The sequence below is a fragment of the Neltuma alba genome, unplaced genomic scaffold (assembly GCF_004799145.2).
Source record: "Neltuma alba isolate B1F8T4 unplaced genomic scaffold, ASM479914v2 tig00007216_pilon, whole genome shotgun sequence".
In the NCBI taxonomy this organism is placed as follows: Eukaryota; Viridiplantae; Streptophyta; class Magnoliopsida; order Fabales; family Fabaceae; genus Neltuma; species Neltuma alba.
Window position 1 is genome coordinate 131,814 of NW_021634713.1, and position 21,970 is coordinate 153,783.

The 21,970-nt window shown below is 36.9% G+C and overlaps 2 protein-coding genes across 5 annotated transcripts; both read left to right on the forward strand.

The window, feature by feature from the left end:
- Window positions 1-818: 818 nt before the first annotated feature.
- On the forward strand, window positions 819-3,734 carry LOC114752058 (F-box protein At5g39250-like). 2 transcript variants are annotated; one of them, XM_028940791.1, is made up of 2 exons: window positions 819-924; window positions 2,728-3,734. In XM_028940791.1, the coding sequence occupies exon 2, from the start codon at window positions 2,808-2,810 to the stop codon at window positions 3,561-3,563; it is 756 nt and encodes a 251-aa protein (XP_028796624.1). In that variant the 5' UTR covers window positions 819-924; window positions 2,728-2,807; the 3' UTR covers window positions 3,564-3,734. The 2 variants fall into 2 exon arrangements, with proteins under 2 accessions (XP_028796624.1, XP_028796623.1); XM_028940790.1 differs by lacking the exon at window positions 819-924 and adding an exon at window positions 942-1,116.
- A 3,111-nt stretch (window positions 3,735-6,845) lies between these two features.
- LOC114752056 (sister chromatid cohesion protein SCC2) lies at window positions 6,846-20,979 on the forward strand. Of its 3 annotated transcripts, none has more exons than XM_028940786.1 (28): window positions 6,846-7,331; window positions 8,054-8,163; window positions 8,470-8,606; window positions 8,682-8,772; window positions 8,891-9,147; window positions 9,789-9,896; window positions 9,972-10,083; window positions 10,319-10,415; window positions 10,521-10,707; window positions 10,794-11,225; window positions 11,320-11,846; window positions 11,925-12,135; window positions 12,210-12,260; window positions 12,381-12,539; window positions 12,681-12,848; window positions 13,357-13,656; window positions 13,746-13,898; window positions 15,249-15,418; window positions 16,756-16,864; window positions 17,784-17,945; window positions 18,030-18,134; window positions 18,211-18,444; window positions 18,871-19,004; window positions 19,083-19,373; window positions 19,448-19,868; window positions 20,061-20,153; window positions 20,264-20,389; window positions 20,503-20,979. In XM_028940786.1, exons 1-28 carry the CDS (start codon window positions 7,093-7,095, stop codon window positions 20,725-20,727), a joined length of 5,409 nt encoding a protein of 1,802 aa, XP_028796619.1. In that variant the 5' UTR covers window positions 6,846-7,092; the 3' UTR covers window positions 20,728-20,979. The 3 variants fall into 3 exon arrangements, with proteins under 3 accessions (XP_028796619.1, XP_028796620.1, XP_028796621.1); XM_028940787.1 differs by having other exon boundaries at window positions 8,682-8,760; XM_028940788.1 differs by having other exon boundaries at window positions 7,194-7,331; window positions 8,462-8,606.
- The last annotated feature ends 991 nt before the right edge of the window (window positions 20,980-21,970 follow it).

Sequence of the window (21,970 nt, forward strand, 5' to 3'; positions counted from 1 at the left end):
GTTTAATGTTGATGGTTTGAAGAGTTTTGACTCGAGCTCCTGCACGTGTGCTGGTGTGTTACGAGACTAGCATGGGGAATTTCTCCAAGGTTTCATGTATAAATTGAAGCACGATTCAAAGGTTACTGCTGAAGCTTGGGGCACACTGTGGGCTCTCAAACTTACTTGGGACAATGGGGTTCTTTTGCTCATTGTTGAGAGTGATTGCAAAGAGGTTTTAGACCTTATATACTCCAATGTTTTGGACGTCCATCCTGACCATGGTATTCTTCATGAAATCAAACACATGTTGGAGTGTGACTGGGACGTGGAACTTAGCTTATGCCACCGAGATGCAAACGCACTAGCTAGCATACTGGCAAAAGAGGCGTGGATGATGTGGACAAATTGGTGTTTCTTGACTGAGCTACTGGTTAAGTTTCGACCTTTTATGCAGAATGACAGGAGGAATGACTTGAGTAGTAATTAGTTTTGCTTTGTTGTTCCCTTTTACCGAAAAAAAAACTTGACATTTTCTTATATCTTGTTTTAAAAATTAAATGATACTGTTGATGATTTATTCTACTCACTAATTGATTTTAATCATGTGTAACATTGGTCTTAATATCAACCCTTTTTTGTTGGCCAAATCTTGAATGCAAATTATTATCTTCGATTCTAATTATAAGATATCATTTATAAAATATAAATAAAATCTTATAATTAGATCAGGAATAAAACTATAAATATATATTTCTCGAAAAAAAGATAGTCTCATTTCTCAACTCGCCTGTGCCTAGACATGGACGAAACCCTCTGGCCAGGGAAAAAACAAAAAACAAAAACAAAAGACGTGGACGAAGCTCGGGGAATACCAAATTTGGGTCAGGGCACGCTTAGAAGCGGCGTCGTGCGATTTGCCTAAGGGCTCAGCAGATCAATCAGGTCTTCCTTTCTAATCCTTTTTACGACACGTTTCCTTTTTCCCTCCGTTTCCTCTGACTGCAACTGCATCTACCGTCCTGGTCCAGCCAAAAAAATGGATCCTTCTTGTCGAACTTACCAACTCTAGGGTTTACTTTAGCGAACCGATCAAGGAGCTAACTTTCGGACAAATCTATCTCATTATTGCTTCAAGTATTTGCTCCATTTTTTAGCTCATGTTTCTTTGTTTTCGTGATTTCGTCTGCCTTTTCTTCCGCGTAACTTGTGATTTGATCTCTGTTTTTTTATCCCTTACGGTGCTTTCTGGATTGTGAATGGGTTAAGAAATTATCGTCTCTTCACGTTTCTGTTCATTTGAATTCGGTTCTTTCCTCTCTCTCTTTTTTTTATCCCCGAAGAATTCGAGATGATATTTAATTCCTTTTCTTTATTCTTTGATCGTTTCTTGTTGTTGGCGGCGGCGGTGATATTTAATTCCTGGAGATAATCTCCCGGCGTCGCTAATTACTGTTCACCAGGGAATCATAGAAAATTAAACAAATACATGATGGTTGATTTGAAATCAGTTATTCGATGTGACATGGTTTTTGCCTAATGATAGTGGTTGTTTAGATGAATATCATTTAACCTTATGGTGGCGCGAGGGAAGTCGTTAGTTCTATTCATTTTTTCCCTGGCCAACTTCTTCATTCTCATTTCGAGTGTATGCATTTAATAATTGTGAGGAGGGTGTGTGCCTTTAGAAAATCAAATTCGGATGGTGCAGTGGAAGTGCAGGGTTTCATGTAACACTCATCTTAATTTCTAGCTTTTAGAAAATCGGCAGAGCAAGTTTTTATATGCATATTCCAGACTTTGAATCCCATCCCCACCGTTATCATATGAGTTACTCTATGTGATGGCATTAGAGTGAGTTTGATATGGAATGTTTGTGACTGATGCTACTCTGAGTGCTCAGTAGTGTCACTGCTGCTCCTGCACGTCCTCTGCTTCCAAAGTAGGAAGATCCTAGTACAGTAATGTTTAATCAGTTTGTTTGGATGAATGTTGATCATACAATTATTAAACATTCATCCAAACAAACGTCCTCTACAGTAATGTTGGTCACTTCTAAATTATAAAAAAGAATATTTGGTTTATCTCCGCATGGTAATAGAATTAGGAAGGCGGGTAGATAAATTATCTCTTTGAGGAGAGATCTAACCCAATGGCTATTGCGAAGATTGTTGGCTAAGTGTTTGAGTAGTCACCAAATTTCTCATCTATGATGGGGAATATGTTGCTGTCATTCAATTTTTAAGGTTTCGGGGCGATCTGCTTATTGGTTTTAGAGTTTTCGGGAAATAATGCACATAGAGTCCTCATAAAGAGATATTATGCATTTTGTCATCTTAGACTGCTAGCATATAGAGTCCTGATAAAGAGATATTCCAGGCGGGTTCATCCAGAGTATTCATCAGGATTTGAGGGCTTTATTGTGTTGATTATTTGAATTTTTTATACTTAATACTTCATTACTTCATTTGTCTCACGTTATCTTCAAACTTGCAATTGACCCAGTTAGAAATAATTTCTTTTCATGGTAGGAGTCCTGTTTGAAAAATTCATACTATCTTCACTTGACCGTGTGATGCAGTAACGCAGTAACGATGTGCTATTTTTTTTCCTTGCCAAAAGTAACAATGTGCTATTAGTCTTATGACTGGCATTATTTTGGTGTTTATTAACGAGCTCTGTGAATTAAGTATTTATGCCTTGGCATATTTTGATAACCTTCTCACTCTTTTCTTATTACATTCTCAGGCAACTCTTAATGTTCAGATTCCTTAGTGCTGTGTGCCGAATTGATTCAGTGTGTTTCTATCTGTACTTGGGAACCAAAAATGGTGTCTGAGGAAGTTATGAAAGCTGTTTTTCCTTTACTAGATGGCGTTGATCTTGCTTCTTGTATGGTGGTATGTAAGCAGTGGAGAGACCTAGCTCGAGATGATTACTTTTGGAAATGTCTTTGTGCCAAGAGATGGCCTTCAATCTGCAAGAGACGTAATCCTCCTACTTCAAGCTACTACAAGTTATATCAAACCTTTTACAGACGCCAGCATCATAAACCTCTTCTCCCTCCAAGAATTTCCTTTGATGATTTGGAGTTCTTCATTGACATTTGGGCTGAAAATAGATTACTCTTCTCCGAAGTGGTGCCTGGCTCTGTCCTGCAGCAAGGAACTAAAATTTCACCATCTGGAGTTTGTGAAATGCTTAAATGTCACTTGGAGGGCTCTGAATTCAAGATGACATTACCTGTTGAGCCTAGGTTTAAAATACCTTTGAGCCAAACTGAGACAGTAAGCATCTCTGTATTGGTTGGGCGGAAGGATTCAAATAAGGTTGCTTATGTCATTAATAAGTCCATGTTTGATTACATTGATTGGTCGTTGTTCAGGGCCTCGGCATTTGAGTACCTGGACATTTCCCCTGCATACCGCTTTTTATCTGGCATCCGGGCATGGATCTCTTTGCTATTTATGGAAGATGGAGATGAGGGAGCGATGGATGTGTTTGGTATACAGTTAGATTTCTGTGATGTGGCAAACTCTAAGGAAGAAGTCTTGTGGCTATTGGACATGCTCGATTGGAAGTGAACGTTTTGAATTTCGATGAAGTATGATTGCAAAAAAATAAACTGGAAGCAGTGTATTTGTGTGATACCTGATTTTACTTTCGGCGTCGCATGATAGTGACGTCTTGTATGTTCATATTCTGTAAATGCTTTGTCTATTAATTGTTAATAAATACAATCTTTTCTGCGGATATTTCGGGGAAGTTCTAAGGGCTTCTCCTCCCTTGGTCACTAGTGAGGGCAGCGATTTGCATGTTTGGGAGCCTGGTTCATGCGCCTTAAAGTAACCCATTTGTGCATAAAATCAGCTGACTGTTCGGCTAACACGGGCAGTAGTGACAATTTTATTTTGAAAAATTAAATGATTACATTTTTTTTCTTTGACGTATTTTTCTCAATCCAAGCATGAAAAGTGGGGAAAATTGATCTAGTACTAGCATCTGTATGGATTAGAAGAAGACAGGTCACGTGCTTTGAAGTAAGATTTTGCTGGTGCAGGAATTATGTGTCATGATTCTCTTTCAGCATTTATTATCCTTCGCAATACAACGGTGAAGTGAAGAAATTGTACATTGTTCAAAGTACGTGTAAATGTAATCTCGTGTTTAGAAAAGTCTAGTTTTTCATTTTGTTTGCCTTTTCTTAATTTTTAATTTATTGATGGGCTGGGTTTTTATGATTGTCCGATGTGTGTTTTCCGATGCCTGAACTTGCAGTATAACTGTAGCGGTAACAGGCCAGCATCCCGGATTTGAAAGATGTGCGCGCGCATTTGCATTTTGAAAAAAATTCAAATAGTATTCTTCCTATCTTTAATATAAAATTTAATTATTAAGTTAATTTTGATCTTAAATATAATATATATTTCTTCTATTTATTAATTTTTTTAAATTATTATTTTGGATATTCTTTAACTATAATCAAGTAGAAGAAGGAATGAGGATATTAAGAAAAATGATTATGGTGTTTTAAAAAAAACATGTTGTATATTTTATAATTAACTAACTTACCTAACTTTTTTAATCTAATCAAATTAGTTAAATATGTCTTATATTAAGGATTAGAGGAGTATATTATTGATCAGATTTCTTTTAATCTCTTCACTGCACATCTTGCCCGTTGTTATCTAGTGTATCTGCTATCTGCCACATAAATATTAATTAGTATCCATTAATGTAGTTCAATGAACCAAGGGCCCTTGTATAAAACCAGTAAATGTATCTAGCTATCTATATATATATATCCATGGAATTATATTATACCTTGGCTACTTTTGAGACGTGTTTGAATATTTTAAAAGTACTTTTTTGCAAATTGAGACCAATTGTTTCACATATTTATTTCATATGCCATAAAATCACTTCTAAAATTATGATTTGGATGGCTTGTTTATCCTCTTAATTTGGACTGGGTTTGACAAGATTGAGAGGTTGGCAAGGCAAGTCATTTTAGTAGCTAGTGCTAAAAATATGGGTCAGGCATGCTTTGTAGGGTCATGGGTTTAAACAGGTCAAAAAATAAAAATAAAAGTCTCATTTTGCCAAGCCTAGCGCTGAGTCCTTAGGCTGCCAAGCATAAGGTTGGGCCATAAAGCTTTTGGCTTATTTAAGAAAAAAAATAATTTTTTACATTTCTATGTGTTTTATGAAAAAAATAAAAATAGATCAAGAAAATTATTAAGAAAAGGCATGGATGTGAATAAAATTAATTCACAAACACAAAATATCATCATATTTAAATATCCATCAATATTTAAAAACATCAAAACATCTATTAACAAGACAACAATATCTAAAAGTTTTATCAAGAATGCAAATATGTAATAGACAAACATTATCATTACTTTGTTATCACTGTCATCAATTATTCTTTTTTATGAGTTTACTCTTCTTTAATGGCAAAAGTTATGAAGTTTTTTTTTCTTCATAGAAATTTCACTTTGAAATTTTGCATTCTAGCTATTAATTGAACAAATTACTATACAAAACCAAATGAATCAAACCATTTTATGAGCTTTAATTTCAAAATAATAATAACAACTAAATATTTGAAATATCATCAACAATGTAGACAAGTTAATAATATTAACATTATATAAGATTAAAAAAAAACAAAAGAAATTATAAATGGCCTAAACGGTGTTGAGCCGACCCGCTTTAGCCCTCAATCTTGCAAGACCAACCAGTGTAAGCAATCGCCCTTGCAGGACTGGCCCGTTTGAGCTATCGACCTTGCAGAATTAGTTTGTTTAAGCCCTCAACTTTACAGGGCCAGTCCTTTTAAGCCTATTTTCTATTTGAATAAAAAAATTTTAAGCCTGACCCCCATAATTTTTTAGCTATAAATAGATTGGCCTGATAGGCTTGATTCATTTTTTCGAGTCTATGGTTGTGTGGAACTATAATGGCAGTAGGCCAACTAATTAATATGGAGTTGTGTGAAGATTTGAGCTGCCAAGCCGGTAGAACGAAACTATAAGGATAGCATGTCAGCTGATTGGAATCCAAAAAGTGAAATTGCTAGCGTGACAAGTTTTTCTAATGAATATTTAATATAATTATTACCGGGACCTAGTCTCAAGACATCCGATAAAACTGGCAACCAGTCATTGGGGAGTCACCCATTTTGTACACAGTATGGCCCTCATTCATTAGCGTCTTTATTTCCACATGACCCAATTAGTTCGATCACGAGTATAATCAACGAATAGGGATTAGTTTCCTTTTAAGGTGTTGAGAAGAGGAGGTAAACTCGCTCTTAATTATGTTGCTCAATATACATGGTATATTCATATTTTTGGGTGACAATCTTATAAAAAATACAAATGAAATTTGTCTTTTTACAAACAAGCATAGTTGCATGAAAAACTAATTATATTGGTTGCCATTATATTTTTGATTTTTTTTATATTTGTTACTTTTTAAATCCACCAACGTCAAAACGAACATTTAAATTATGAAGCGCGAATATTTGTTTTTTTTTTGGGTAATAAGCGCCAATAAATTTTATTGAAACGGGGGCGGCTTTCCTTTGAGACTCTGCTTCCCCCGCAAGTTTGCGATGGCAACGTTCCGAAGCCAACCCAAGGGGGATAATTCTGTAATTTTAATTAATCCCCAATTAAATTTGCTAACCTCCCGGTATTCTTGTCCTCGTCAGAATATGCAGCTCCCGTGAGCTTGCTGAATACACCCGGAGAGTCCATTACCATTTACTGCCAGATAGAGGGAGGGGCACTTGCGTAATTGACTTGCTGGGCTCAGTTCAACACCTATAAAACCAAATCTGCTTGGAAACCACTCCCTCGAAGGGACCCCGAAAGTAATTTACCAAAAACACAACTTCCCCGCCATTTGCCTTCACTCCTCAAAAGATCCTCCTCCCAATCTGACCTTCTAGGGCTCCAATTTCTTCATATCTGCATATCACCTTACCTTCAATTGAAACCCTATTTTCCCCCAATTCACCCGTAGATTTTTTGCATTTTACACTCCTTACCCTCCATACATGCTCTTCCAGTGTCTCCCAAAGACTCACCGGTTAATAAATCGATGAGTTTTCCAGGGAGTTCGGCCACGGCGGCGTTCAGCCAACGTGGCATCAGTTTGTCGAACACTATCCACTCGGAGGTTGCCTCTTGCTTGCCCTTGCCGTCGCTTCCGGTATTCTGCGGAGCTTCCGATCATGACTTCCGGCTCTTGGAGGGATCTAGGTTCTTGGACCGCGGTGAAGTGCTTGCACAGTCCGGTAAGATTGCCGAGTTGCTTCAGCAGACGGACGTGTCGTACTTGTAAGTATATTCTTCACTTCTCTTCCACATTTTTCAAAGACATGTCTTGCATTGATTGAGAAGTAAGTAGACGTACTAGGAAGCTAATTTGCTGCGGAATTTTTGCGCGTTAAAGTTCGCGGTTTTAAGCTGAGCTTAGTAGGATTCGAATTTTAGGTAACTGATTTTAGTGGTTGCGGTGCGATTTGACTTTTTTTTCTTGTGTTTTATGTTTTTTGGTTTTATTGTGGATGAACTGTGGAACTTATTCATGTCTTACAAAATTTGGTTGCGCACGTAAACTGAGCTGCTTGCATAATTAAACTGACCTTTGGCCTTACATCACAAGCTATCTGACCCTTTTTTTAATAAAAAAATTTATTTGAATTTTATTAATAACTAAGAGGCAATATAAAATTTTTTTAATTAAAAAAAAACTCAATTATTGAATGCTTATTTGTTATAAGTATTATTGTTATTTTTTTTTAATCTATGAAGAGATTTTATACCAATCAGCAAGGCATTTTTCGCTCCTGCCAGAGCTTTTGCCTTTTGGCATATTATCCTCCTATTGGTCATGTCCATTTTATTGTTTTCTTAGATTAATATGCATCTATTTTCTTAGGAGGATGGTATCATTGTCATTGTAATCATCATTATTTTGGGGTTACTGTTTTTAACATTATCAAATTATTTGATGATTATTTTGATTTGAGTAAATTTGTGTATGGTGTTTTATTCAGGAATCTAAGAGATGATGCCAAGGCTGCTCCCTATGGCTATGTTGAACCTCTAGAACTCCATGGTGAAGTTCTAAGGTGCAATCCCGAAGCATTTGAATGCCGTGCTGCAGGTAAACACAGTGCTTGATCTCTGTCCTGTACATCTTCCATGTAAATGAATTCAAATCTCAAGGCCAATAAATGTTTGACATCTTTGTATGAGACTTTTGGAAAAATTGGTCCAAGTAATATGTATAAATTAAAGGCAGACTGATGACACTGAAAAAGGCTGATAGTTAATTTAGGTTTCTCAGTCTGTGATGCCTATCTTGCACCAGAGTTTCTTTCTTTCTTTTTCCCCGTAGACCTTATTGCTTTTCATAAAATAATTTGATGGTGCTCTGCTTATTGTTTATTGTATTGTTCAAGTTTCTCAGGTCCTCTCAAGGAGCAGATCTCTGGTAGTGTAATACCTGAAAAGAGGCTCTTCGAATCGAACCTTCCTCATGCTAGTCAGATACAGAAAGATTACAATGCAAGCCAAAATCACCAGCCTCATAATTTTTCTACGAATGTATGGTAATTCTTGGCATATTCAATTGATGCTTAGATTCTTTTTTATTTTCTAATCTTCAAAGTGAACTAGCAGGACATTTCTATATTGTCTTCAAAAAAATCAAAGGTCAAGAAAAAAGGTGGAGATGGTATATCTGCAGTATCTGATTCTGGTGAGATTCAAGGTTGAGATATAGTTGGTTCTTGTTTCTTAACGTATTGTTGTTCAGTCATCACACCCATCCATCCATAAGCATCTGCATTCTTGTTTATGTAATGAACTTGTGTTTATGACCAATTCAGGTGCCATCGTTGGGGGGTTTTGTGAGTTTTTGGATGACTTGTGCAGCAAAGCTGAACTCCTTAGTGAGGATCGTGATGAAGCAGAGTGGTTGCCATTGTCACTTTCTGATCTTAGAAAGCTGGTTAATGAAATAGTGTCAATACGTACAAAGAAACTTCTCCATTTGGTTCCTGTAGATATCCTTGTTAGACTACTGAAAGTCTTAGACCATCAAATACATAGAGCAGAAGGCCTGTCGATTGATGAATGTGATAATGTAAGTTTCCTTGATTCACTTATGCTAGTCTGTGCTACAGGTTCTGGTGCTCATTTGGAATTATTTTGGTTTGAATATGAGCACAGTTTCTTTAAGGAAGTTCATCATATCAGCAAAATTTTCTTTCCGTTCCTGATAGACGTTTATTATCACATTATCTTATGTGATAAATGAAGTTTAGCATGGTCGTAAGCTGCAGTTCTCATCTAAAAAGATGTTTGACGCACAGAGACAGGCTTTCTATGTATCTTGGTAACCTTAGGAAGTTGCACTTAGCTGCAACATCTCTTATACAATATAGGACAGGGCAAACCTTTTATGAGACGTGATATATTTTTTAAGAGACCTACAGTATTAAAGTACAGGAAGATTTCTTTCAAGATATTCTGATGGATGCCTTTCCTTTTCAGTTCGTAGTGGCTATTACTTAGTGGTGGCAGTCCCTTGTTAAAGATGTAATCCTTTGGGAAGTGGGTTTATTTGTTGTGAATTCCTTTGATCTATATTGTTTTATGCCTTCTCTTAAAAAGCTGCTTTCAACTTAACCTCTACTGCACAGTTTATTTTGACTTTTACACAATTAGCTCATCTATGAGCCCTGCACACCTCTGCTGTCATAACTGCTATATTTTCTGTTTCAGTCAGATTCAGAAGTAGTTTCATCAGTTTTAAGTGCTCTGGAGTCCATTCATGCAGCACTTGCGGTGATGGCTCATACTGAGATGCCAAAGCAACTTTATAAAGAAGAGGTAGTTTCTGTACTCGTCATGGACTATCACATTTTATTTATTACCTGTCTTGGCTCATTTTTTTATCCATTTCAGATCATTGAGAGAATTCTGGAGTTTACGAGGCATCAAATAATGGATGTAATGTGTGCCTGTGATCCATCATACCGTGCCTTACATAGACCTAATGAAAATGTTGAATTTGAAGGTGATTATCTTATACCTTGTATACCGTCATGAGACTTTCCCCGGTAAAGTTATATAATATTATCTTTGATCTTTACCTCCCTTGTTCATATCTGGTCATAGAGTTGTCATTTATTGGATAGCCATCGAGGAATGGGAAAAATCACAGGAAATATACAACAGATAAAGGCAATGCCAAAAACTCAACTACGTCCTCTAAGCCACGTCATGCTTCCTTGTTTGGTTTTGTTTTCCAGGTGATGATTGTGAAGATTATGATATTGAATTTGGTTCAGCAAGTAAGAAGCGGCGTACTAGCAAGACTTCAAAATTGCGGAAACCAGCATCAAGCAAGTATGATAGTAATTTAAACACTATTGCATTCTTTCATTTTCTTTCTTGTGTATTGAAAGTTAGGTTTTTAATCTGGTTTTTTCTTTCTGGTCGTCATATTAATAGGGTCTCTACTGCTGTGAATACCATTCTTCAGAAGTTGTGCACTGTTGTGGGACTTCTCAAGGATTTGTTGTTAATTGAGAGGCTGTCAGATAGTTGCATTCTGCAACTTGTGAAGACAAGCATCACGACCTTCTTGGTTGATAATATCCAGCTTCTGCAGTTGAAGGCTATTAGTTTAGTCAGTGGGGTAGGATATCTGCCTTCTTAAAAAGCATATGTGCTCATTTAGCTTTGTAATATTTTAACTGTTATTTTCCCAATATTTTGGTACAGATATTCTATTTATATGTGCAACATCGCACTTATGTGATAGATGAAATGCTTCAGCTTCTCTGGAAATTGCCAAATTCAAAGCGAGTTTTAAGAGCATATCACCTACGTGATGAAGAGCAAAGGCAGATCCAGATGGTTACCGCTTTGCTAATTCAATTAATTCACTGTAGCGCCAACCTTCCTGATAATTTAAGACAAGCATCTAGTGGTAGTGCTGTATTAGAAGTCTCAGTTGATTCTAGTTATCCAACAAAATGCAATGAGGCAGCAACAGAGGCATGCTGCCTATTTTGGAGCCGTGTACTTCAGCGGTTTGCAAGTGTGAAGGTTCAAGATGCATCTGAGGTGAAACTGATAATGGAGAATCTTGTTACAGATTTGCTGACAACATTAAATTTACCTGAATATCCTGCTTCAGCTCCTATTCTGGAGGTACTTTGCACGTATGCTTATGCTTGCATGTGCTTTGTTATTGTTTTGGTAAGTGTACCTGTATCAGATTTATTTACTGCTGAACTTTTTCCAGGTTCTATGTGTTCTTTTACTTCAAAATGCGGGGCTGAAATCCAAGGATATCTCAGCACGTTCCTTGGCCATTGACATTCTTGGCACAATTGCTGCAAGGTTGAAGCGTGATGCTGTGATTTACAGCCGGGATAAGTTTTGGGTACTTCGGTATCTGCTTAGTGAGGATGATGCTTCTGACAATTACACAAAAGATCTGTGTTATGTCTGTATGGGTGGAAGAGTAGAAAACCTGCTCATATGTAATGTTTGCCGGAAGCTTTTTCATCCTGATTGCCTGGGCACTAAAGAACATGAAATTTCCAATCGGAATTGGTGCTGTCATATATGCATATGCCAGAAACAACTTCTTGTACTGCAATCATATTGCAAGTCCCAGTATAAGGATGGTGGGAATAAGATCAAATTGTCGAAAGATGATTCTGGACCCTTTAGTCAGATTCCTAAGGTTGAAATTGTCCAGCAGTTGCTTTTGAATTATCTTCAGGATGTTGCCTCTACCGATGATCTCCATCTTTTTATATGCTGGTTTGTACTCATGAGCTAACCTTCTACCAAATTTTCTAATTAATATGTGCTAATATAATGATTTTATATGCTGTCCAGGTTTTACCTCTCCCTGTGGTACAAAGATGATCCAAATTGTCAGCAAAATTCCATTTACCATCTTGCGAGATTGAAATCAAAAATCATTGTGCGAGACTCTGGGACTGTGTCCTCAATTTTGTCAAGGGATTCAATAAAGAGGATCACCTCAGCATTAGGGCAAAACAGTTCATTTTGTCGAGGATTTGACAAGATTCTTCATATGCTTCTGGTTAGTTGATATTCTCGTATTCCTTGATATGCCTGCCAATTAATATTTTAACGAATTTCCTGTGATATATTTAGGCAAGTTTGAGGGAGAATTCCCCAGTAATCAGAGCAAAGGCTTTACGAGCAGTAAGTTGAAATTTCTGTGCAACTCTTTTCCAGTGAAACTTGGATGGTTATGATGTATACTATTTTCCCAATTTGAGCTAAGTGAACCTTGTTCTACTTTTCATTTGACTTGATGATCAGGTTAGTATCATTGTAGAAGCTGATCCAGAGGTGCTGGGTGACAAACGAGTACAATCAGCTGTTGAAGGAAGGTTTTGTGACTCCGCGATATCTGTTAGAGAAGCAGCATTGGAGCTTGTTGGTAGGCATATTGCTTCACACCCTGACGTCGGTTTTAAGGTTTGTGCTCATTGGTCTTCCTCAATCGAAAAAGATTTTAATATTTTATGTAGGTGCTATGGTGTTGTTCACAGCTTGTATCAGCTTTATTTGTCTTTGGGTTGATGGTGCTGTTTTTTCTGTTTTAAAACTGTGTTGCAGTATTTTGAGAAGATTGCAGAGCGAATAAAAGATACCGGAGTTAGTGTTCGAAAGCGAGCTATAAAGATTATTCGTGATATGTGCACTTCAAATGCTAGTTTCTCTGGGTTTACAAGAGCTTGCACTGAGATAATTTCACGTGTTAGCGATGACGAGTCAAGTATCCAGGTTATTGAAAATTTACTTTTGCCTCCAATATTTTAAGATTGCACAATCATGTGATCTTGATCATGATCCTAAAATTTTTCTGAATGCTATATTAGAGGGACCCTGTTTTTGGGTAAGGATCTTATGATCTTAAAATCTTATGATCCAAATAACAATCTTGGCAGCCTTGTTTTTAATATTGGTATGTCGCTGAAATTGCATGTTAATAGTTGACTTGTGCTGTTCAAATTTTAGTCATGGTTGCTCACATGAAATTATTGGTTGTATTTGCATGTTTGTATATAGCTTTTCTTTTTCCCATTTTATTGTTGTCATTTGTGCTAATTCCAGTTAAAACCTTTTAACTGGGGAAGTACTGCTGTGGCATGCAAATGTTCACTGTTGCAAATATTCATCCTTTGGATGAATATATGTTCATTTAAGCCTTGTTCCCATGTTGGATACATATATTTTCAATCCCCTCTGACTCCTGTCACTAAGCATTTTCCCTATCATAATTTTTTCACAGGACCTTGTTTGCAAAACTTTTTATGAGTTCTGGTTTGAGGAGCCTTCAGGTTTACAGACTCAGGTCTATGGAGATGGTAGCTCTGTTCCACTTGAGGTGGCTAAGAAAACCGAGCAAATTGTTGAAATGTTGAGGAGAATGCCAAATCATCAGCTTCTTGTAACTGTCATTAAGCGCAATTTATCCCTTGATTTTTTGCCACAATCTGCTAAAGCCCTTGGGGTCAACCCTGTTTCACTCACTACAGTACGCAAGCGTTGTGAGTTGATGTGCAAGTGCTTGCTAGAGAAAATCTTGCAGGTACCCTGGTTTTAATGTATCCTCCCCCCCCCCCCTCTCATTTGGCTATGTTGAAATGGAAATAACTCATTGCGTATGTTTTTTACCAGGTTGAGGAAGCTAACAGCAATGAAGTGGAGTTGCATGCAGTTCCATATGTGCTTGTATTGCATGCGTTTTGTCTTGTGGATCCTACTCTGTGTGCGCCAGCCTCAAACCCTTCCCAATTTGTTGTTACTTTGCAGCCATATCTGAAGAGTCAGGTCATAAATTTCACTATCATCTTAATTTGTAGATTGACGTACTCTAGCATTCTTCTTTTGTATTAAGCATTGTTATGCATTTGGTCAGTGAAAGTCGTCTTCTATTCAGCATTGCATCGTAATGTCATGACTCACCACTATTATGTTGAGCTTTTCAAACTTCACCTGGGCTGTGCAGGGCTGGGATGGTATATATAAGATTGATGTGATCAAATCTTACCTAGAATCAATCAATGGGCTAAATGATAGATATGTGGAACTAAATTGAGGAATTGAAGATCTCATAACTTAATGTAAATATTATTTTACATATAGAAATATGCATATACTTTTATTTTGACTTGTATAGAAGTCATGGCAAAGCCTTGCAGTATGGATATTATGTGTAAAATCTCCAAGCAATATAGATTTGATGAGTAAATAAGATCCAAAAATGATTATCTTTGGTCCAGCAAAACTTGATAATACAGCAGTAACCATCCAGCAATTCCAAGAGTAACAGGAAAAAAAAAAAGGCGAGACTGTGTTTCCTTGTTAGCTTTAAAGATCTTTCCTGTCCTGCTTGAATGCCCATTGCTTAGAACCTTCCCTTTTTGGGACGAAGATATTTGGTGTGTGATATTTGGGATGAAAACGATGTGAACTTGTGGTGTGACTGAGGGTTTGGCTAGCTTCTACCCTTTCATTCCACTTGACTCACGATCTTATAAGCCTGGAAAAAAGGAAAAAAATGCTTCCAGTCCAAAATGTCATAGAATCAACATCAACAATATCTTAAGATTTGAATGAGATCCTGCCAATGGCCAAATAGGTTTTGATTTTTTTGATAGAAGTGAAATCATTGTGATTATTTTGGAACATGAAATTTCTTGAATTTTGATTTTGATAATGTTGGACGTATGCACTCCCCATCCTGCAATTCATTCCAGTTATCTTTGCAATATCTTCAGATAACTTTATATTCCCGTTTTTTCTTATGCATGTTACGGTTCTTCTTTAAATTAGTTGAAACTGAGCATTTTTTGAATAACCAAAATGTTACTCGTGATGATGCACTTGTATTCCTGCTGGTATGGAAAGATACTGTGGTTACATAATTCTCAACCCTCTTTGCCCCTTTGCTGCCTTTAGGGCCTTTAAAAGGGCGAGTACAACTGTATAAGCTGGACAGAGTGTTGAAAAAATTGTAATACTGTTTTACCCTAATAACTTATGCATGTATTTTACTAAGTTGTTTCATATTCAGCCATGGTTGGTTTCTGTTTATCATTGTATATTGATGCAATTAGTTGATGTCTCTGGCTATGATGATAAGAATATTGCATCTGAACTTGCTTCTTTTGTCTTTAGGTTGACAGTCGCATGGTTGCGCAGCTACTGGAGAGCATAATATTTGTAATTGATGCTGTGTTGCCCTTGATTCGCAAATTACCTGAGAGTATTATTGAGGAACTTGAACAAGATTTGAAACAGATGATTGTCCGGCATTCCTTCTTGACAGTTGTTCATGCTTGTATCAAGTAACTTTGATTCTCATTATTGTTTATAAGTTGGCTGTGCTACTTTATTTCATTGCGCACTGCTTGAATCTTGTGGTAGTTTCATAGTTTAAATGCCGCTTCATCCTTTTATATACCCATTACATGACTGGGAAGGAAAATGTCTCTTTACCAATAACATTATCTCATTAGCTTGCGCAGAGCTGCTTGCTTAAAAATTTCACTATCTTTCTAGATCATAGTTTGGAGTTCTCTGATGTTGTGCTGTGATATTTGCCAGTTCGTACAGCTTGGTAGATGTTGGAAGGCACTGCTGGCCCAAGCCTGTTTAGGATTAGTTTGATTTAATCTGATTTGTTAGTTGATATATATATTCATTATCTTTTGTTTACTTTAGGAGATTAGAATCAGATTTGATATTTAGAATTCAAATTCCAGATTTTGTTTGATTGGGACAAAGGCTAGATCTCACTCTATATGTACCCTACGTTGCTAATGAAACTTGAAGCTGAGAAATCAATTGTTCAGTTGATGATCTTAATATCCTGCTTTAGCCGAGTCATTTCAGTAGATTGCACAATTGAGTCTATTAGGTGATGCCTTCCTCCAAGTTCTATGTGGGTGGAGTAATGCACCAGAGGCACATGAAACCTCACCACCTGGTGACTGGTGCCAAGTTAAATAAAGTGATCACTAGTTGGAAAAGCTACAAAGTTGGATCTAGCTATACTAGAGTACTATAAGAAGTGTCGCATCTGAAAGAAAATGACGACTATGAGGGGTATAGCATCTTGTGCGAATCCTAATCTAATAAATTAAGCTATTTTGGCATAATAGTTGGCTCCAAGCACTATCACGTATCACACTTAACATGTTATTAGAGCTTAATACATATCCATGGCAGGAATTCAGAGTCTAACAGCCAAGATTCAAGAAGCCTGTGCAAGAAGAAGAAAGGAAAAGAGGGAGAGAAAAAAAAATAATGAAAAGAAACCCACATCTGAAAGGAATAGAAAAGATGAGGAAAATTAAAGCTTGTGGTGCGTCCTGTCCAAGTAGCTTAAGCTGTTTTGGTATAATGGATAGCTTTAAGTACAATCAAGATAAAACCTAACAGATATTAAATTGAAGTGTTGTGTAGTCTGTGATAATGCTTGTGTTTTGTTCGTTTGTTTTGTTTTCAGTTTCTTTTATTTCTGATTTAAGGATGTCTTGTAATCCAACATGTTGTACTTATTTTCCCCTCTAATAAGATTTATTCTTTTATTCAACAAAATGTTTATTACTGTTATAGGCTGATTTAGTGGGAAATTGTTCATGCTCTTTATCTTGTTGGCCTGAATACTTCTTTTCAACAGGTGCCTCTGCTCTGTGAGTAAGATAGCTGGAAAAGGGGCTGGTGTCGTTGAGCATCTTATTCAGGTCTTTTTCAAACGTTTGGATACGCAAGCAGTTGAAAACAACCAGGTGAATCGCTGGAGAATTGTAGTTATTTATCAGTGTGACTAAATTAAATGTCCTGTTTATTTCTTCTTGGATATTTTGCACATTCGTTGTACTTTTTAGAAACATGAGGTTGCTCTTCAAGGATTGGAAATCTTGCTGTTTTGTTTGCTTTTCTTTCCGTTTCCTTTATGAAGAATGGGCGCAGGTTGGTAATAACTTCTTGAATGTGAATGTTGAGTAGAGCCCAATGCTTAATTATGTTAGAAGGGTTCAAAATCTGGTTGCATTTGAAATCGATGAAGAAAATGTCATTCATTGTTTATGAACTTTCTTCTATTTATGTTAGTTTGCTGTTAGGTTATGACTCTGCTCTATCTCACTCTATCTATTTCACTAAACCTCTATATGTAAATGGGCCATCGTGAAGGTTAAAGATTTGAAATTTGCAATGCCAAATCTGCAGCACTTGCCATGACCATTGTGCTCTCCACAGTGCTCCAATAACTAGGGCATTATGTGCATCGTCTTCGTCATGCATAAACACTAATATGTGATATTGGCTTTCAGTTATTGTTCTATAAGATTTCTCATTCTTCAGTTTGCATGTGATGGAAATTTTCTTTGTTCAGTAGCCTATGCTTCAGACGGCAAAATCAGTCAAGTAAAGTGCCACTTGTATGGTCTGGTGTGTAATCTATGCGAGGATGATGTTCTTGGTCTGATCATCATTATAGATGATATGGTTTGATGGTCAGGGTTAGAGGCGTCAAAATATATTAACATATGATAATTTGGGTAGACATAAATGTGATTGTATGCCTTTGTGCTGTGAAGTCTTATACTGCATTGTTTTTAAGTTTTAGTAGCTTTTAGTGGATATTGGTTGTCCTAATTTTACATTTCATGGACAATGAAATTGACTCCTTCCTGCTGTATCCAGCAAGTGGGGAGATCACTTTTCTGTCTTGGATTGCTGATTCGTTATGGCAGCTGTCTGCTATCAAGCTCCAGTAATAAAACCATCGATGTACGAAAGAGTCTCAACTTGTTTACAAGGTACCTTTCCATGGAGGATTTCGTTGTCAAGGTTCGATCATTGCAGGTAAGACTTTGTCATGATCATTCATGTTTTGACTGACTGATTTGAATGTTAAAATTTGTTGATGTTTTATTGTTATTCTTGTAGGCATTGGGGTTTGTTCTGATTGCAAGGCCTGAGCATATGTTGGAAAAGGATATTGGGAAGATACTGGAGGGGACGTTATCTTCTGCAGTTGATACTCGTCTTAAGGTAATGGTTTTCACCCTGATATATATAATATATCTGGTGCTTATTGGTGCGGATGCTAAGTTATTCTGGTTATCAGATTCAAGCATTGCAAAACATGTTTGAGTATCTTCTAGATGCTGAGGGCCAGATGGGAACAGATAAGGCCAGTGATAATGTGTCTAATTTATCAGTTGGAGCTGGGCAAAGTGTTCCTGTTGCTGCTGGTGCCGGGGATACGAACATATGTGGGGGTATAGTTCAATTGTATTGGGACAATATTTTAGGCAGATGTCTGGATTTCAATGAACAAGTTCGACAATCTGCACTAAAGGTCAGAACCCATCTTCTATAATGGTAGAGATTTTATGCTTCTAGGAATAACTAACAAGTAAGAACTGTTGAGTCTCCAGCTTATCAGCTATAATGGAAGAAACTGTGTTTTGCTCTGACGCTTTCTTTTTTAAATTTATGTTTTGATGTTTGGATTCGTCAGGTGAGTGCAATGGTGTGTCATTTTATGAAATGTTTTGCAAAAAAAGATTATGGTGAATCTTATTGGTGTTGGCTTTCATTTTTTTTTTTTTTGGGTATCTGGAGTTAATTATGTGATTTTCAGTTATGTCATGTACTGCATCATAATCATGACGATAATCACAAATACACATTTATTTTGAAAAACTTAGCTTGGGGTGGAACTAGTTTAGATTTTAGTTTCTTTAATTGAACGCTAAGAATTATGGATTTGCTGAAAATGCAGATTGTTGAAGTTGTGCTGCGTCAAGGTCTTGTTCATCCTATCACCTGCGTTCCATACCTTATAGCACTTGAAACAGATCCTCAGGAATCTAATGCAAAGTTGGCTCACCATCTTCTGATGAACATGAATGAGAAGTAATTTCATACTAAAGGTTTCTTATGATGTATTACGTGTGAAATTGGTTGTATTAGCTAACAAAACCATCTTTTCAGGTACCCTGCATTCTTTGAAAGCCGATTGGGGGATGGGCTTCAAATGTCATTTATCTTTATGCAATCCATTTCTGTTAGTCCTGAAAATAGTAGCCATAAGGCTCAATCTCGGATTCCTATTTCTGGAAAGGGGAAATCCGAGACTGACTCACTTACTCAAGCAAGACTTGGGGTTTCTCGAATATACAAGCTTATCCGAGGAAACCGGATATCAAGGAACAAGTTTATGTCCTCAATTGTCCGAAAGTTTGATAATCCAACCTGGAGCAAATCAGTAATAGCTTTTTTAACGTGAGTACTTTGTGATAATTGTTCTTGAGCTTTTGTACACAAGTTCTTGGATAACCTTATATCTTTCTTTTCAGATACTGCACAGAGGTCCTTGGATTACTTCCATTCACCTCGCCTGATGAACCTCTTTATTTAATCTATGCTATCAACCGAATAGTTCAAGTGAGGGCAGGGCCACTTGAAGCGAATTTTAAAGCATGGAATGTGAGGTTTTCACGAAGGGAGTGTCAGAGTACACCTTATGGGAATGGAATTTGGCAACAGGGGCCAAATGAACCAACTCTTACAACCCAAGTGATGCCGATGGACTTGAATGGAACATTTTATCAAAACATAGGTGATCAACTTAGTTCCAATGGCATGAGATCAGTGGATTTAAATGGAACAGCTCAACAACAGCCATGTGATGTTTCATCAAATAATGGTAGCTCGGAGCTGCATGAAGATTTTTCAAATTTTTGTGGCATCTCAGATGATGACATGGAGAAAATTCAGGTAACTTAAGAAGCTACTGAGATTTTTATTGATGATGTTAACGAGTTTATGATGAATAATGTGATAATTACATATGATGACCTTTATCTGTTTGTTTACACTGTCTGAACAATGTTAGGGCTGGAGACTAGCATTGGGCTTTATTTATTATTCTGATGCTTAACGAAGATTTTGTTCCTGATGCTTATGCAGACTGACTGTTTGTCAGGGATTGCATTGCAGCTTCTTTTGAAGCTAAAGAGACATCTGAAAATCATGTATAGTCTCAATGATGCTCGATGTCAGGTACAATAATAGATAGGCATTTCAGTCACTATCTTGTTTTTTTTATTATGGTGCACTGGAAGCTAATATCCCCCTCCCTTTTTGGGTACTGATGCTATTGTTCTCCTCAGGCCTATAATCCGGCTGAACCCCCAAAACCAGGAGAAGTCCTTTCCAGACAGAATATTGCCTTTAATATCAATGAATGTCATTTTAGTCTGCCTACAACTCCGCAAGAATTGCTTCAAAGATACCAGGTATTGTAGCTTCAATGAAATCCTTTTTTTCTTTAAATTGCTTGCTAGCTTTTTGCAGGCTGGTCAGCTTGCTGAGATTTTGACCTCTTAAGCCACCATTTCTCTGTTACCAGGAATTTAAGAATGCATTGAAGGAAGACACTGTTGATTATTCGCTTTACACTGCAAATATAAAAAGAAAGCGCCCTACTCCCAGAAAAGTTCGGAAATCTGGATACATGACTGGCGCAGGCGGAGATGATGATGAGGATGATGACGGCGGTGATTGGACTGGTGGCATACGTAAGTTAAATGGTAGTGGCCGCAAGGTTAACCTTAGAAGCAGTAGGCAGTATTGATAGCTGTATGTACATGATAGGTAGGCTAACCTGTACATTAAATAGGAATTGGGAAAAAAAAATAGATATAAGATAGGTTGAGCGCCAACAGAATAGAAATCAGGAGACACAATGTAGGAAAGCAAAGGGCCCTGTAATATTCCTCTTCAATAGAGGATGCATCATTCTTGTCGGGTCTCCCTTTTGTAATTTGCTTAAAGGTGGTTGTTTGCATTCTTTTGTTGATCAAAATTCGTTTTTGGATCATCCCCATCTCTTTCTAGTCTTATTTTCAATCCTTTCAACTCCTGTCTAAGGTTCCGTTTGACGATCTTAGTTTTGCTAAAAGTTCTGTGACCACCGAACTTTCGGATTAACTTTCAAAGCTCAAGCTCACAAGTTTGATCTTTTTGGTAACACAACAGTGTAGGTGGTAGGTTGTTGCATATATAGGTCTTACCGTTGGTCTAATTTGTAATTTACCAAGAGGTTGGCCGGGTGCACATGTAAAGAAAGTCTCATAATGTACGATATCAATTGTGGGACAATCCTCTCAAGAATTTGTTAAAAATATAAAATCTTGCCGTCGTATGTTGTACATCGTTTACTGATAAAATTGGCTCAAATGAACGTATTGCAGGTACAAAGCAAATGTTAGTCAGATGGCTGGCGAAATTATTAAGCCGAAGGACAAATACTCCGAACCGCAATCTTCTACATCTGACGTTTTTCTTATACATATTTTCACCTCAGCTTTTTTCTTTTGGGTATAAACATCAACTGCATTTTCGTAACAGTAAAGCTATTTTAAATTTTAATTTTCAATATTAAACAACAAAATATGGGATGAAAAAAATCTTCTAATTATCAGTTTTAAAAAATAATGATTGAAATAGTATTTTTAAAGTCATATTAAAGCTAAACAATGGAACTGGTTCGCTGAGTTGTATGCAAGATATACACTTATTCTCTCTTTTTTCCCCAAGCAAACCATCCATTGATAAGTTTTACAGGCTAATCTAGATACAAATCGACTCAAGCCCCTGATTAAGAAGTGATTTTTTTTAATTACAATTATTAGCAAGGCTCTAGGATATTGAAAAATGAAAACTTTGCGATGACAGCCATTTTGCGCTCGCCCGCGAGCGAATGCTATGGTAATACACTGCAAAAGTATGCCGTGCACATCATAATGTCTGCAACATTTGATGGGGATCAAAATCTGAGTCCCGGGAAAGATAATTTCAATCCCGGTCGCTGGAGA